Source organism: Xyrauchen texanus, chromosome 1, assembly GCF_025860055.1.
Source record: "Xyrauchen texanus isolate HMW12.3.18 chromosome 1, RBS_HiC_50CHRs, whole genome shotgun sequence".
Classification (NCBI taxonomy): domain Eukaryota; kingdom Metazoa; phylum Chordata; class Actinopteri; order Cypriniformes; family Catostomidae; genus Xyrauchen; species Xyrauchen texanus.
Genome location: NC_068276.1, coordinates 46,670,337 through 46,688,572, shown reverse-complemented (window position 1 = coordinate 46,688,572; position 18,236 = coordinate 46,670,337). Strand labels below are relative to the sequence as shown.

Here is an 18,236-nt window from a genome sequence, read left to right as displayed (position 1 = left end):
TGTATGAACATAAAAGGGGGGAAGGGTCAAAATAAAAAATGACTGTGAGTGGCCACCAGCTGCATTAAGTACTTCAGTGCATCTCCTCATGAACTGCACCAGATTTGCCAGTTCTTGCTGTGTGATGTTACCCCACTCTTCCACCAAGGCACTTGCATTTCTGGGTAGAATGGCCCTAGCCCTCACCCTCCGATCCAACATGTCCCAGTTGTGCTCATTGGGATTGAGGTCCGGGCTCTTCGTTGTCTGTTCAGAATGCTGACACAGAACGAGCATTATGGCTGGTGGCAAAATGGACATTTCTTTTTTTGCTGAGTGTTTAATTCAAGATGTTCACAAATATCGGTTAAATAAAATTAATTTAACAGACCGCTTTCATGGTAACAGTGCAATCTAAATTGTGCCATGCAATTTTAGTGGATGAAGCGCAAAAACAGTGAGCCTAATTTACACAGATAGGAAGCGTGTATGTGTGGAACCAGATTGTGGGTGGTTGGTGAATAAGCCGCAGGTTTTGCACTGAAATACCAAAAGTGACGCAACTGTTTAGTGAATCTGCCCCTCAGTGACCAATTTATTAGGAACTTCTGTACACCTACTTATTATTGCAATTATCTAAACAGCCAATTGTGTGGCAGCAGTGCAATGCATAAAACATGCAGAAATGGGTCAGGAGCTTCAGTTAATGTTCACATGTGATTTCTGTGATTTTGACCGTGGCTTGATTTTTGGTGCCAGATGGGCTAGTTTGAGTATTTCTGTAACTGCTGATCTCCTGGGATTTTTACACACAATAGTCTCTAGAGTTTACTCAGAATGGTGCTGAAAGCTAAGGAAAGTTAGATCGCTTCAGAAGACATTGATTGAACCACTGGAGTCATATGGATTACTTTTATGCTGCCTTTTAAAGGAATGGTTCACCCAAAAAGGAAAATTCTCACATACCTTTTTTTCAGAACTCAAAGATTTTTTTTTTGGAAGAATATCTTTACAACTCCATTTGAGTGACGGATAATGTTTATTTGTGTGCATACTTTGGAATGTTTTTTCTGGACCATGTGATGATGGTTTGCATTACCATGACCTAAACACTGCTTGAAAATTTGTACCCGGTTGACACATTTAAACAAGTATATCATTCTGAACATTATTCTGAACAATGTATATTAATGCATGAGCTAAATCTAGGAACAGCGCACTAACATTCTGACCAATGAGGGGACAGTCTACTCACATGTGACTTTTATTAACACTTTTTTTGGTCCATTTTGAAATGTTGGCTTGTTAAAATGAACCGAACAAAGAAGAAAATGCAACACTAAAAACAGTGTTTATTGTGAGCACAAAATGGCTCTCAACTTACTGTTAATTACCTGTAAAATAGTCACCTGGCAAATGCCAGTAAAAGCCAGAAGTTAATGGAGAGACTAATAAAGCCTTTGACGTAAGGGAGGTGAACTTCATTTGAAGTGAATCTTCTTCACTCACTTCTGGTGAATATGCTACGAGATGGAATGATATAATTAAACAGAAAGATGAGGTCATTGCCTCTTATGAGATTTGTGTTAGTGCAGATTTCATTCATTCTCACACTAAACAACCTCTCCCTTGTTTGGACAGGAAAGTGCCCACACCTCTGTGTTTGTCTACTCCGTCCTTCAGTACTCACTCATGCCCTTTACAGGTGCTCTTCCTAGGAAAATTGTGCAGGAGAATGAAAATGCAAACACGTGCAAAGAAATCTTTGAACTAAATTTAATTACTGGAAGACTTTTGACCAGTAGAGGATCTAAATGTCATTGATTAACTTCTTGGCTCTATACAAAGAAAACAAATTTCATGGTGTGCAGTGTTAAGGACAAATGGGAGTAAATTGTATATTTCAAAATTATTATTTACAAACAATTAGGGCTATGAATAATTTTTTTTTTTTTAAACCAATTTATCGCACAGTTGTCTGTGATTTAATCATGGTAAATTAAAGCAAACATTACAATTTTATCATAAATTTACTTAATACATTGTTTTAAATAACTGAAAAGAAAATGATTTGTCATAACTTATTTTAATTATTTATATATGTTAATGTTCAGTTTTTATTGTGGTAAGCGTGAAATTGGACACCATTTGTACAGGTCTTTATCTTTTGATATGAGTATTTGTAGGCTGTACATACCATGAAGTCAGTGGACATGCTGTAATGTAAAAGTTTGGCAAAATCTTCTGGCCATTTTTACTGGACTTTTTCTAATATTAGAATAAAATGGGCAGATTCAATTCATATCAAGCTTTATTGGTAAGATAAACTTAAGTGTACATTGCCAATGCATTATTAGACACTATAGACCAATCCCATTGTTTTCAAACATTTCAGCGCATGCGCAGTAAGTGGTGGCGGAAAGCTGGTAAACTCTTGTGTTGATTTGATTATTAGACAAAGCCATCATAAAAACAGAAATATTTTAGCTGTACAATAACTATAATGACATACTTGTAATTATGTTAGCTATAAATGTTTTTGAGTTAAAATTATCTCCTCAGTCCAGTCACCTCGATTGATGTCACAGCCATCTACAAGAGGCCTCGAATCAATTTTTCAACAACAAGATTTTTAAAGTTTACTTACTGTGCTCTATTTTTGCCACCATTTCCATGTGTGACGTAAGTGGTGACATTGCCAAAAGATTGGTCTATACATACAGATACAAAACAGTTTAATGCTGAAGTTGAAATTGCGTTCATTCTCTATTGTGCACAGTCAAGCTATCTCTTGCGCGGTTTCGCTTTTGACACTGGTTCTGATGACAGTGAGTGAGCGTTACCAGGCGATGCAAAGAGATGTGGTAGCTTGCCCGTATCCCTCCGACACTGGCTCACCACTTGCGGGTGAAGTCTCCATTCTCAGTACAGTAAATCTGCTCCCACCTGGGACATGCGTCGGGCATAATTGTGCAATGCTCCACACAATCAGTTTCAGTTTCTAGGATGTGCAGTCGAGCGTTTACCTCCTGGAAATGTATGTAGTCCAATTTTAGCCATAGGAAGTGGGAAAAAAATGTGTTGCGGTTAAGGAAGTAAAAAAAAAACATGGATACTGCATTAATTGTTATTTTTTTTAATAGTAACTATTAATTGCAGAAATTAACTATTCAATTTCCCAGCCCTATTAAAAAATGGATTTTTTTTTAAGAGCATGACACAATTTCTTGTTGCTGATATTCATTGCAGAGTAATTTTTTTTAAATATACCTAGACTCGATAACGGGTCAAAAGGGAAAAAGAATAGAGAGAGAAAAAACTGTGTCTGTGTGTAAGACTGACTTCTTATTTCCTTGCTTCTGTAGCGTTGTTATGTTTGATTTATAGGCGGCCTATGTGTTCACGCTTTACTTGCGCTTGTTCTCCGATTGCGCTCATGATAATGCACCTAACTGGACCGTAATGTCTAAAATGAACATTAACAGTGGGACATAAAAGTGGATTTGTATAAAACTGTCGGACTTGAAGTATAAATGATACCTTCGTAATAGACTTGCCGCTGATAAGTATGTCTTTTAATATGAATCAAACAACAATAACATGAAAACCAACCACTGGAATGGAATGTAAACAAACAGTGCTCAGCAGTATGCAGTAGTTTTGTTATATTTTAATTTCATTCTGAATGTTTGCTTTAATACTTGATCAGCTATTGTTGTAAAATGTTTTTAAAGCTGTTAAAAACTTTTTTCTTTTCTTTTTTTAATTAGTTTATATTTATGGCTTACATTTTTGAATTAATTTGCTTTTTTGGTCTTATTTGATTACAGACTGTTGCATATTCTTGCATATCAGCAAATAATTATGATCTAAAGTTATTGTGTATGTTTTTTTGATTTCTAAGGGCCAGTTGTGGCTTTAACCAACATTTTCTGTGAGAATATGTGGGAGTGAGACGATTTGTTCTTTCGTATCGCTAAATGATTGTACAGTGTTTCTTGACCCCTAGGTCACAGCTGTTATACCAATGGAAAAAAAAAAAGGGAGTCCACTTTTTTAAATGCAAAAATGTGCTGCTGTGACCATTTTAAAAGTAGTCCATTTTAATGCCTCAGCTCATCTGTAATGATTTGGATATTTGAGACGTTAAGTAGCAAGGACCATTTCCTCTAATGCTTATAGTGGCCCCCAAAAGTAGGCCATTTGGATACCTAAGCCACACCAAGTAATGCATTAATGTTAACAACTTTTCAAACCAAGTGGCATTTATTTTAAAGAAAAATAGCTCAGGCACATATTTTACAGAGAGAGCTTTGTTAGGTTTTTAATTTGTCAATATTTAAATGTCTGTGGGACCACTATGTTGGTTAAAAGTAATTGGAATAAGGAAAGTAAAGTTAGATCTAGCTTCATTTGTCAGCCGATTTTGCCGGGGCTTCCATAGGACAATAGCCTATGTAAACCCCCAAAATCATAACTTGCCTTATTTCATTGTGTTTTGGCTTTGCACATACTGCATACAGCCTGTAAAACAGACATAGGTCTTAAAAATTATCTAGCCTATAGAATAAGTTTCTTTGCTCTCGGTAGCCTGTGGGCTTCTCCGTTTGTTCCTCTCTGTTGAATATGCAGTAGGTAGGGGAGGAGTTGACATCAACTAACGTTACTTAGTGGCGAGTTAACAGCAGTTCGCAGGAAAGACATTCTAATCTAAGATCTGATTAATATGTACAATTTGAAACTGCAAATTAGATCAAAAGAGCTAGTGAAAGAGGTGTGAAAGCATTCCATAAGGTTGGCTTGGGGTGAGTGAGTTTCAATCAGCAGTTTCCTGTTGAGAGGTGATTCAAGACAGCCTGTGAGTGTATGTGGCACCTGATGCTAGAGGTCATCCTGCGCTGAATTCCACCACAGCAGTTGAGCATGTAATGGAACACTTGACTGGCCAGTGCTATGAAACACTTTCACTCTCTCCCTGTCATTTTCATGGGCTTTTCCTGTCAATACATTGCTCCCAAAATGCAGTCTTTCTCCCTGATTTTTTTAGATTTATATGAGACATCGAAGATAGCTGGAGTGTGTAAAGCAACACAAATATGTTTTTTATGTTGATGCTTGGTCGCTGTGAAATGTGGACCGTTATTAAGGATCTTTAATTTATTCTGTCACAATGAAGCACCGATAACATGCTGAATAGATGAGACGGACATGGATATATGTGTCTGTGACTTTTGCTAGATATTTCACTACAGTCAGATAAGCACCACCACTGATTTGCCTTTCCCCTGCCCATAACAACTGGTACAGATGCAAGCACAGCGTGTACAATTGTTTGTGTCATGCCTTTTGGTTTTCTTTGAGAATAGTGCTTCAACTAGTGATTATTTTGATAATCGACTAATAACAATTATTACAACAATTATTCCACTATTCATGTGAATTATTGCAACGATTAATCATTGGCTCTTAATGGACTATTCAGCTTGTGCCTCAATGTAAAAGGTTGTATTAAACGTGCTTGCTAACTATAAAGAGGACAAAAACATCTTATAAATATACCTCTAAATGACATTCACTGAAATACAAAGAAAAAAATTACTTTGTTTTGTATTGTTTATTTTAAAAAAATATTGCTGCAAAAATCCTACTGTTATCAAGTGGTTTTGCTTGTTTTCCATTTAAAAGTATCTACAAATCCTTAAATCAAGATACATTTACTTGAGAAGCAATGTATAAGTTATTTAGTCTTGCTTTCAGAGAATGTATCTTAAATATAAGTGTATTTTTTCCACTTGCTAAGACTTCTGCCAATGCAGTAAAGACAAAATATACTTCTAGTCCAGATACATTCTCTGAAAGCAAGTCTAAATATCTTATGTTGCTTCTCAGGTAAATGCATCGTGATTTTTAGATATTTTTAAATATAACATATTATATTCAATATTCTCCGAAAACCGTTTTATACCAGCAGTATACCTCCTAAAGTAAATGTACGTAAGGAGTTTTAGATACATATTGGAAAACAAACCAAAAAAGACAAGTCAAATACCATATTTTTTTTGCATTGTATAATTCGGCAAGTCTACATACTCTCACCTTTTTGGTAACTTCAATTCATCTTTAACTCACAAAAAAAAAACCTCTCTTATTAATAGAGCTCGAATCGCTGATTTTCTTCACTATACGATACACACCGTACCACATACTGTATATTATGATTCACTATGTTGCTAACCATCAGGTTAAAATCTAGCTGCAGCAAGTGCGCGCAGTGGATGAGCATCTCTGCGTGAGACTGTGTATCAGCCAGGAGAAGTTTGAAACTCTCTCGCACTGTTTTTCACGCGACGATATAAGCGAATTTGACCACACAGAGAAATGCCAGTTTAGGAGTTTGCTTATTTATACAACTTTTTTTAAAGAACGCATTAAAGATATAACGCCAGGGTTTTTCCTTTTTAGATGCTTTGACTTTGCCTTTATTTTACATTCATGATGACACTGCTTCTGTATTTACTTATTTTGTATTTTTGTCTAATCACCTGAACCTGTTTGGAGTGCGTCTGGACTGAGAGCTTTTTTTCTTCTGCTCAATCAAGCGAGCTGAAGTGCTACTCTCCCGTGCCATCATTCAGATGATCTTATGTTGTGTTAAAAATGACTGATTTTTTTAAATTTGTTTTGACAATTTTTTTATTACGTGGGAGATAACGTTGACTTATTGTTTCAGCCCTATTTGAGAAATGTATTTGGATCATATGAATACATTTTTAAAATTCATGCTGGGTCCCTCATATGGCCTTCTACACTGCACATAACTACATAATAATTATTTTTATGCAAAACTGAAAATTTGAAATGCTTTTTCTTGTTTGGCATCGCCTTTCCTACATAATTGTCCGTTGCTTTAAAGTGTGAACACACAAATGATGGTGCAGATTCGTTATGGACTCCCTCTAAACTTTCCGCCTCCTCACTCAGAGCTGTTTTGATTAATGCATGGAGTAACCAAGCTGAACAGGGCCTTTGAAGTTTGTTGTAAAAGCGAAGAAGTTACTGTTTGTGGGCTGCAGCTGCAAGTTGGCTAAAGGCTTGGAACCAAATGGGGGGATGCAGATGATGCGTTGAGATCCACAGTACGGGCCGAAAGTGCATTTGCTTAAAACACACTGACTGATAAGTGATTCACTTCTAATGAGTATTTTATCCTGCATGTGTTTGTCAAGCTGAAAGGGGTCATATCATAAGGATTGTTTTATCTTTTGAGATAAGAGTTAATTGTACTGTGAAATCATTCTTTAACTTTCAGTATTCAAAACATCCTCCAAAGTTGTGCTGTTCCTGTCTGTGTAGTAGTGTTAATTTTGTCAGCATATTTTTAATTTAGTGTTAGTCTTAGTCCTGTGTCAAATGTCCTTAGTTTTTATCATATTTAGTCGAGCTTATTCTGTTTTTTTTTTTGTCAAGTTTTTGTTGAATAAAAGTCTGGACATTTTACTCTTATCTTAAGTCAAAGAAAGTCCTCGGTATTTTAGTATAGATTTAGTCAATGAAAACTGTTGACATTTTAGTACTATTTTTGTCACATTTTGACAGGTGAAACATCAAGAAATCCAATTGTTGCACTATAAGTAAATCATTGCAATGATTTTAACTTAACACAAACAATGAGTATCCAGAAAAAGAAAACCCGACACAATCAAAACTAGGTGGTAATTTATGCAGGCATATTACTGCAGACACCTTTTTGAGGTATGTTTTTGTTGGCAATTCGTTTTTATATCATATTCAAATTAATTTTGATGGTAATGTGAAGGACAAATAAACACAGCATCGTCACCATGCCATATACATAAGTTGCAAATGCCCATTTGGCATGTTTCGCGGCCAACACACCGGCCCTGCTCGGTTCTCCCGATGGTCAGTCGTATATATCATTCAGAAAAAAAGACTATAATATTTTGTCTCCTCTTTTCCCCTGACAGAAATAAAGAGAGATTTTATTTTTTAAACTGCATTTTAGTCTCGTCTTTTTTCATCAGTAATATTGCATGTTGATTTAGTCACAGTTTAATGACGTCGGTGCCGTCTCGTTATCGTCTCATCTTAGTCATGGAAAAAGCTCGTTGACTAACATTTTTCGTAATAGTTTTTGTTAACAAAATTAACACTACTGTGTAGCACCTGACCCTCTGCATATCCTTTCAAAGGATCCCAATTTTAGATACATGAAGTGGAGGTGTATTATTAACAAGGTTCCTGATCATTTCAGTCTTATCTCAGCAGTTTCAGTGGCACATTTTAGTGTGTATTAAGACCTGAAATGTGCCACGGGATTGTGGATATTGTGCACAATTTTAATAACTACTCAAGTTCCACGTTCATTATGTGGGATTCACACATATGTTATATCTCTCATCTCCATCTCTCTAGACTAGAGTTCCAGCTGACTGATACAGGTATTTTCTCTGCTTGTGAATCAGTCAATTTTAATAATATAGGTTGACCTATGCACATGTAATATTATACATGATTTTTTTTGACCACTCATATGAGATATATATATTAGACCCTATATCGATATAACCTGGAAGGCTTCTTGGCAAGGAAGAAGCCACTGCTCCAAAGCTGCCATAAATAAAGCCAGACTACAGTTTACAAGTGCACATAGGGACAAATATATTACTTTTTGGAGACATATCCTCTGGTATGATTAAACAAAAATTGAACTTTTTGGCCATAATGACCATCATCATGTTTGGAGGAAAAGGGTGAGGCTTGCAATCCAAAGAACACCATCCCAACCATGAAGCATGGTTTGGGTGCTTTGGTGTAGGAGGGACTGGTGTGCTGCACAAAATAGATGGCATCATGAGGAAGGAACATTATGTGGATATATTGAAGCAACATCTCAACACATCAGTCAGGAAGTTAAAGCTTGGTCTCAAATGGGTCTTCCAAATGGACAATGACCTCAAGCATTTGACATTTTAGGCCTGCAGAGAAGGCTTTGCTGGCTCTGAGAATTCACCACTGCTCATGATATAAACCCTTTTAACTTTCTTTGAGTGTTTTTCTATGATTGTTTCAAAATAGGAGCAGGAAGTTCTCCTCAGGAGACAGTGGGCTCACTCTCATCCCTTCCTATTGGAATGACCTCTGAACTATGCGGCTTTAGACTTCCTGTGTCACACTAAAGGAAATCTGTTGTTGTAGATATTGTTACTCACTCTCAGCTTGAGTCTTAGATGTTAGCTTAAAGGAATAGTCCACCCAAAAATTTAAATTCTCTCACTGTTGGTTAAATCCATATCTTCTAAAGTGAAATGAAAGGTGTGGTTGAGAAACTGATCAATATGTATGTAATTGTTACTGTACCGGTCCACTTTCACACATTTCTCTTTCTTTTTTTTTTCTTTTCTTTTTTTGGCATTTAGCATTCTTCATGCATATCGCCACCTATTGGTCAGGGCTGGTCAAAGGTGGAGATTTATGGTATAAAAAAATAAGAAAAAGTTAAATATTGATCTTTTTCACATCACATCTTAATTATGGATTTACCCACTGGAATCATAATAATTTTTATGCTTTGTGATTTTTTTTTTTTTTTTTTTTTTTTTTTGTTTTTAGATTTAAAGTTCTGCTCAATAGTCATTTACATTGTATGGACCTATAAAGCTGAGATATTCTTCTAAAACCTTTCGTATCTTTCTGTATTCAACAGAAGAAAGAACATAATAAACATCAGGGATGGCATGAGTGTGAGTAAATGATGACTGATTTCATTTTTGGGTGAACTATACATTTTAAAGGGATTGTCATCATGTTTTTCCAAACCTGTATGATGTTCTTTCCTCTGTTGAATACATAATTGTATTTCTATATTGTTTTAATTCTATCAGGGATGAAATTTAGCCTTTTTTAGGTCACATATAGGGCCTAACTTCCGAAGATAGGGCCATTGGCGAAATAATGTTATGTGTATGTGCCTGCAGGAGTATCTGTTACACAGAGAGAGCGAGAGAGCGAGCCACTCTGAATGTGTGCCCTGTGTGGGCACTTGCATATTTTCTTGGTCTGGGGTTCCCAACATGGTTACGGCCTAGCCCCGCCCTCCTCCTTGTCACACTGACTTAATGTGATTCAAAGTTCTGGCCTCCATTCACTTGCATTGTATGGACCTACAGAGCTGAAATATTCTCCTAAATATCTTAATTTGTGTTCTGCAGAAGAAAGTCAGTCAAACACATCTGGGATGGCATGAGGTTAGTTAAATGATGAGAGAATCTTAATTTTTGGGTGAACTATCTCCAAGTTCAATGCAGAGATGAGGCTCGGCAAACACACAGTAACTGACCACCCATCTGCCTTCCTCTTTAAGAAACAGTATCAACCCTTGCAAAGCAGGCAACAAAATTCCATGATAATGGAAGTGTGTACTTTGCATCACCAGCTGATCTAGCTATCTTAGCAGAGCAAGAACTTTTAGTCCTGGTGCACAGTTTCTATGTTTTAGAGGAGTTATTTCTTTACCAGTTGTTAAATATTTAAAATATGTTGTTGCAAAGTGGTTGACTTTATGTAAGTTTGTGTTTCTGTTTTAACCGCACATGTTGGCCTTCGTGAATTGTTTGTGTGTATGTGAGCTAAACAGTTTGAAATGTACAAGCAGTATGTTGTGAATGTGTTAGACATATGAAGAAACCAGCTGGTATGTTGCTGGATTCTGTTCATCTTTGAACAAAACACCCTTGTTATGAAGGCTCTTAACAAATAATATGATGTAAAAAGAACAGTTCAGGGTGTGCTTGGTCATTTTTATAGTCTAATTTTGTATGCTGAAGATCAGATATATTTGACAATGTATTTGAGTATGTCCCCAAGGGTTGTAAGCTTTAGAAAGGCATTCAAATGTGTTTGAAAACTATCCCAAGCCCTACAAATGCAAAATAATGAACTGATCCATGCAGTCTAACATGCTGATTCTACAGCATAATGTCTTTTATAACAACACAATAACATTTTATGGCCCTTGCATTTCTTAGTGGTGGTGTCAGCAGTAGTAAACTTTCATCCTATAGCTTTTCATAACATGGGGGTGGCTCTCATAGTTTGTAAAAAATACAGGATGTCAATATTTTTTAGTTAAATTTCCGCATTTCCTTTAACTTGAGCAATAGCATTGTTTGGTTGGTCTTGTTGGCCATAGATTTTGTCAGAAACGCAGACTGTTCTTCACACAAACATGAGTGTTTTAGGTTACACTGAAAAGGATATTAAAGAAACCAAGAAGGGGTCATCTTCTCATATATAGTATTCATATATATGACTTCACACATTATAGTATGCGAGATTGTACATTTGAGTTTCATATTTCTCTTTTGATCATTTGAAACCGATTTCAGCTTAAGTATTTCACATTATGTCAATTTATATGATGTCATGAAATTGCATTTTTAAAAATGATGATAGGTGTTTCATTAAATTTCATAATATTTTTTTTTTTTTACAAAACATTCTTAGAACCTAATAATAATGATTTAATAAATATATTATAAAATAATAATTTATTTACTATGCCAAATGTTTTTTAGCAAACCTTTTCATAGATGCAGCACAAGCCTATTTGTTAAATTCTTGTGTATGATTGTGCCTTTTGAATATTTATGTTTTTACCTGTTTATTACACTAAACACATTACTACATTTTGTTAAATATTTGTACTGTATATATATATATTTTTGTACTTGTATGATTTACATTGATATGGATAACAATCACTAAATTAAATATACATTTTTAATTGGGTCTCAAGTATGTGTGATGAACTGAGATGCAGTATCATGACAAATTATATTTTGAAAGTTTGTGTTTAAGTTCTTGTCCGAGCTGAAGTTTCATGGTTGAATTTGCACTAATAAGAATAGAGAGGATAGTTCTCACTAAAATAAAAATACTCATCATTTACTCAGAATCAGAATGAGCTTTATTGCAAAGTATGCATTGGCATACAATACATTTTTTCTTTGTGACTGAAGCTTCCAGTGCACAAACAATACAACAACAAGATAGAGATAATAAATAGAATAAAAATAAAAAGTGAATTTGAAAATTATAAATATATTTTAAAATTCACAATAAGAAATATGACTGTTCTGGTGCTCAGAGCTCTGTAGAACCTGCCAGAAGGCAACAGTTCAAAAAGGTAGTGGAGTCCAGATTGATATTTCCAGCCCTTTTCCTTACTCTGGGAGTGTATAGTTCTTGAAGGGAGGGCAGGGGGCAACCAATAATCCACTCAGCAGTCCGAACTATGCTTTGTTGTCTTCTGATGTCTGATTTCATAGCTGCACCAAACCAGACAGTTATTGAAGTGCGGAGGACAGACTCAATGACTGCTGAGTAGAACTGTATCAGCAGTGCCTGTGGCAGGTTGAACTTCCTCAGCTGGCATAGGATGTACAACCTCTGCTGGGCCTTTTTCACAATAGAGTCAATGTGGGTCTCCCATTTCAGGTCCTGTGAGATGGTAGTGCCCAGGAACCTGAATGACTCCACTGCTGCCACAATGCTGTTTAGAATGGTGAGCTGGGTCAATGTTGGGGTGTTCCTCCTAAAGTCCTCTATCATCTCCACTGTTTTGCGTGTTGAGCTCCAGGTTGTTTTGACTGCACCAGTGAGCCAGCCGTTCAACCTCTCTTCTGTATACAGACTCATCATCATCTTGGATGAGGCCAATGACCGTAATGTCATCTGCAAAATCAGTGCTGATTGCACATGCGCTGGAAGTGAATTTCCCCTGTCTCGCTGCTGCCTGTCCGTCAGAAAGCTTTTGATCCACTGACAGGTAGACGTGGGAACAGAGAGTTGGTTTAATTTAGTCTGGAGTATAGCTCAGATAATGGTGTTGAAATCCGAACTGAAGTCCACAAAAAGGATCCTTGTATATGTCCCTGGTCTGTTCAGATGTTGCAGGATATGATGCAATCCCATGTTGACTGCATCATCCACAGACCGGTTTACTCAATTAGCAAATTGAAGGGGATATAGAAAGGGTCCAGTGATGTCCTTCAGGTGGGCCAACACCAGTCTCTCAAATTACTTAATGACCACAGACATCAGAGCAATGGGTCTGTAGTCATTAAGTCCTGTGATTTTGAGTTTCTTTGGGACAGGAATGGTGGGAGTGTTTGAAGCAGCACTCACGCTCACTCATGTTATTCCAAACCCATGTACCTTTTTCTTCTGTGGTATGCAAGAGGAGATGTTAGGCAGTCACCGTTTGCTTTTAATGCATTTTTTTTAATCTATTTAATTCTCATTTTGTGTTCCATGTAAGAAAGACAAATGGGTTTGGAACAACATAATGGTGAGTAAAGGTGACATAATTTTTGGGTGAACAATCCCTTTAAGCTTATTAAATCAATGCATGTGTACTAATAATTAATTTTCAGCTTATCGAAGACATAGATTGTATACATGCTTCAAGTTCATGTCCAGCTCGTCTCATTCGCAGATCACTTTCCCCAATCAGTATCCCTATCTATACGATGGCATGACTTACAACATTTTAAGATCCTCTCTCTGTGGCAATGTGTTTGCTTTGCTGAAGACGCTGTCTTTGTATGTTTCAGATGGATTGAGGCGTGTTTAAATGAGGATCTTCCGCCCACCACTGAGCTGGAGGAGGGCCTGAGGAATGGGGTATACCTTGCCAAGCTGGGAAACTTCTTTGCTCCCAGTGTGGTCTCTCTCAAAAGGATCTATGACCGGGAGCAAACACGTTACAAGGTAGTACTGAGGTTTATAAAAAGCACTGATATGGAGATAACAGAATGTTAGAATTAATTTGCTGCTTTTGTGTTCCTTCGTCCCACTTGTAGGCCACTGGGCTCCATTTCAGACACACAGACAATATCATCCAATGGCTGAATGCAATGACAGATAAAGGCCTTCCTAAGGTGAGTAGTGGAGGTGGAATATGGCTGAACAAGAGCTTTCCTTGTTCTTTCGTTAGCAGAGTTTCTTCTTCATTATCGAGTCACCAGCATGACAGAGCTTGCCTTTCAGCTACTTTCCCATGTTCAGCAACAATACTGCATTCAACCTCATCAAAGTGGCTTGTCTCTCTCTGCCAGATTTTTTATCCTGAGACAACAGACATCTACGACAGGAAGAACATGCCACGCTGTATCTATTGCATACATGCTCTAAGGTAACTATTAGGTATCAGTGGGCTCATTCACAAATCCCTTTCAAACTCAAGTTCTAATGATAAGTATTAAAGGGATATTTCAACCAAATATTAAAATGATGTCATAGTTTGCTCAACCTCATGTAATTCCAAACCCATATGGGGGGGGGGGGTGCGCTGTGGTAGAGCGGTTCGATTCACGGCCCACACGACTCACATGCCGAAGTGTCCTTGAGCAAGACACTGAATCCCAAGTTGCTCTCAATGGCTAGCACCTTGCATGGCAGCTCTGCGGCCATTGGTGTAGGAGTGTGAGTATGAATGTGTGTGTGAATGGATGATTGGGACAGCGCTTTGGTAACCTCTAAGGTTAAAAAAAGCGCTATATAATTGCAGACCATTTACCATTTGGCCACATCCACTCCAGGGACACAAACATGACTGTTCGCCCCCTAATTGAAAATAAACCGTCCTTATGAGTAACATTGTATATGTTAACCCTAATGTTATTTTATACATACAAATATTAAGTATACAATAATTCTAATGCATATTTAAAACAAATGAGTACAACTTTAAAATGTGTGAGTCCAGCTGAGTCCATGACATTTGTGATGCAATTAAATGTTTTTATAAATAAATAACAAAACAGAAATTAATGAACACATCTCTGTCTGCATGCAGCTGTATTAGCCCCTGAAGTCGTAGACATAGCCAGAGTTGTTTCACTGTGTTTTAGCCAACACATACGCACGTGCACAGGCACCTCGGTCAACCATTATGCATGAATGTTACTACAGCGACTACTGTATAACATTGACTACTGAGGTGGCTGGCACGATGAAAACATAAAGACAGGTATGTATCCAATGTAATAGAAACTAAACAAGGCAGTTTCACACGACACGGGACCTGACAGCTGGTAAAATTGCATGTGGCTTTTGTACAGCCAAGACACAACTCACATTGTAGTTTCATCATCATTAAAACTTAAAAAATCAAGAACTTCATTGAGTCAAGTCACTCACATCATGTCTCTCACAGATTCCTGAAAACAGCATAGCCAAAGACATTTGGAAATATAAGAATTAGGGAAAAATAGTGAACCCAGAATGTGTTTTAGATACAATGTACATTTATGCAGTGAAAATATCAGGCAATATGTAATTATTGAAACATGCCTGATGACATTGTAGCTTAAATATTTCCAAAACGAATCAATTTTGAAATGCGTCAAAATTGGAATCTAATGGCGTTTCTAAAACACAAAAGGATAATTTTTATTAATATTCCAGTTCATCTTTTCAATACAAAGTCAGTGGATAGTGCTTTACTTTAAAGCATAAAAAACACCCAATAGTGTCATAAATGTAGTGCATGACTTGCATGCCTTGTGCATGAAATTTCAAGTATTCTGAAGGAATATAATAGGTTTTAATGATACAACCTGAAATTGATTTTCATCCACCCCAAAGTAATTATTTCAGTGAAACTCTTGACTTTGCATGTGCATCATGAGTGCTATGAGAGAGGCACATGTTTCTGTGGAGGCATTTAGCAAGGGGTAGGGAATCTTTCCACCATGTGTAACTCTCACATTCCAGCTCGATACAAAATTGCCACTGGGCCCAAAGGCCATAAATCTGGCCTGCAGAAACAGGAAATAACAGCATACTAGGGACCAGAGTCCTGGTGTGGGGTGAGGGGTACAGCGTCTGAGCGTTGATGTAGATGGCTTGTTTGTAGATTGCTTGTTTGGGATGTGTGTTAAACTTGAACTAAGTTTCCCGAGCACACCTAAGGAGTAAAATCACCTAATCACGTTCTGATTTCTTTACAGTCTCTACCTGTTTAAACTTGGCCTTGCGCCGCAGATAACAGACCTGTATGGCAAGGTCGCCTTCACAGGTGAGTCAGCTCACAGTCACAGTGTGTATAACTCATAGCCTCTAGTTTATACAACAACAGTAGGAAAACTCTGAAATGCCCCTGTTCTAGGAGCTGTGGTCAATGTGAAAGTCATTACTAATTGTATGAGCGTTTCCTGTCATTTTGACTGGCTTGATCTGCCTGCCAAGTTTCTGGCTGGGAAACAGTATTTCCCAGACCTATTGATAACAATGTCTGGCCAATCACATTGAGTTAAGGAAAAATGCACAGCCAAGATTACCTTCCAAAAGTTTAACCTGCTTATTAAAGCATGACACTGCAATCGTTATACTGAGTCTGTCTAGAATCATACAATAGTAAATCTTTTTTTTAATTTATTACTTCTTTGCATCACAGAGGAGGAGATTAACAACATGAAGATTGAATTAGAGAAGTACAACATTCAAATGCCAGCATTCAGCAAAATTGGTGGGATTTTAGCCAATGAGTTGTCAGTGGACGAGGCAGCCCGTGAGTATTGTTTCAACATCTGCTTTAAAGTCAAATTCTCCTCTTGGCAATTTGGCACTGTCCACTTGTAAACATAAACAACTAGACATAGCTTGTACTGTCAAGAGCTTAACAGTGTTGGAAATTACGATGTGTTTAACATTCATTTGAGCCTAAAAGGCCTGTATTCTCTTCCACTGAAATGATTCAGTGCATGCTGCTGTGATCGCCATAAATGAGGCCATTGACCACGGAGTCCCTGAGGGCACTTTAGCTGCCATGAGAAACCCAAACGCCATGTTACTGCACCTGGATGAGAGCGCCACCCAGCATTACCAGGACACCCTGTTCCAGGCCAAGACTGAAAAAGTGGCTAATTCCCGAAAGAGAGTATGAACTGCACTCCACTGCCAGTTTCTAAATATTATTCTTGTTATATCTGGGTAGCTAAGGTCATATTAGTCACTTATAATATTCCATGACTGTTAGCAGCAAAGGCTACCTTCTACATTTCTACATACAAGGCAAAGGCAGCAAAGCAACCTTCTACATTTTTTTACAGCTACTATGATAATGTTTTAGGAAGCAGCATAAAATCAGTTTAGAAACAATTTATAATTTATCTATTTTTGCATAGTATGAAGATAAGACTTTTAATCAAATACATATTTCTTTGGTGCAGATTGGGGAAAACTCTGAAGCTGAAAGGGATGTTTATGATGAGCTGCTCACCCATGCCGAAATTCAGGGCAACATCAGCAAAGTCAACTGTGTGTACTTCACCCTTTATCCCATTACCTCTCAAGCCCTTTCTGCTTTTTTGAGTTAATGATCTGATTTCTCATTGTTTGTGCTTTGTTTAGTGTCCAAAGCTCTGAATTCAGCAGAACAGGCTTTGTTGAGCGGTGATGAGGACAAGTTGTATTACGCTCTCCGTTCCCCAGCTTTAGGCCTACAGTCAGTACAGGGTCAGAACAAGGGATGGTACCTTAAACAGCTGTTAGCAGATCGTGAGCTGAAGGAACAGGTAATGGGATTTTCACTGAGTTGCAAAAGAATGATGGGATGTGTAGTTGGGCTAACAATGAATTCAATTAAAATCTAATGTAAAATAATTAAATAATTAAAATAATGTACAGTCAGCCGGTTGTATCGCACAATAAAGCCCTTCAGGGTGATCAGGACCCAACGCAAAGTGGAGGGGTCTTGTATCACCCTGAAGGGGTTTATTTTGCGATAACAACTGGCTGACTGTACATTATCCTGCGTAATATACAGCTGTTAACCAAATAAAGAAATTCATGGACATAAAATATTGATTTGCATTGAAATTATATAATTTGAGAAGAAAGAAATTGCTGAACAGCTGGAATCAACCTGATTCTGTTGGGTTATTTTGTGAAAATGACCGTCTTATCAATATTCAGCCTAGTACAAGACTTCTTGCCAAATAAATAAATACATTCACATGAAACATAAATTATTTTATTAACTTGTAGAGATTGCACACTGGTTCGAAAAGCAGGACAGATGTCTTTCAGAACACGGATAAGCGGTCTGATACGTCTAAATACGCAGATGTGCGGTAGTTACAGATCAATATCTGACCACTGGATGGTGCCATTGACCAATCAGAATAGATTTTTCCAGAACGCCATGTATAAAGACCTTATTCATTCTGCAT

The 18,236-nt window shown here is 37.2% G+C and overlaps 1 protein-coding gene across 1 annotated transcript in view; it reads left to right on the top strand.

Moving 5' to 3' along the window:
- LOC127644209 (ras GTPase-activating-like protein IQGAP1) overlaps positions 1 to 18,236 on the top strand; it is a 57,234-nt gene that overhangs the window by 6,915 nt on the left and 32,083 nt on the right. The window contains exons 3-10 of the mRNA XM_052127274.1: positions 13,614 to 13,770; positions 13,863 to 13,940; positions 14,118 to 14,194; positions 16,014 to 16,081; positions 16,460 to 16,573; positions 16,764 to 16,942; positions 17,235 to 17,322; positions 17,416 to 17,579. Coding sequence (XP_051983234.1) covers positions 13,614 to 13,770; positions 13,863 to 13,940; positions 14,118 to 14,194; positions 16,014 to 16,081; positions 16,460 to 16,573; positions 16,764 to 16,942; positions 17,235 to 17,322; positions 17,416 to 17,579 — 925 coding nt within the window. The remainder of the gene's footprint in view (positions 1 to 13,613; positions 13,771 to 13,862; positions 13,941 to 14,117; positions 14,195 to 16,013; positions 16,082 to 16,459; positions 16,574 to 16,763; positions 16,943 to 17,234; positions 17,323 to 17,415; positions 17,580 to 18,236) is intronic.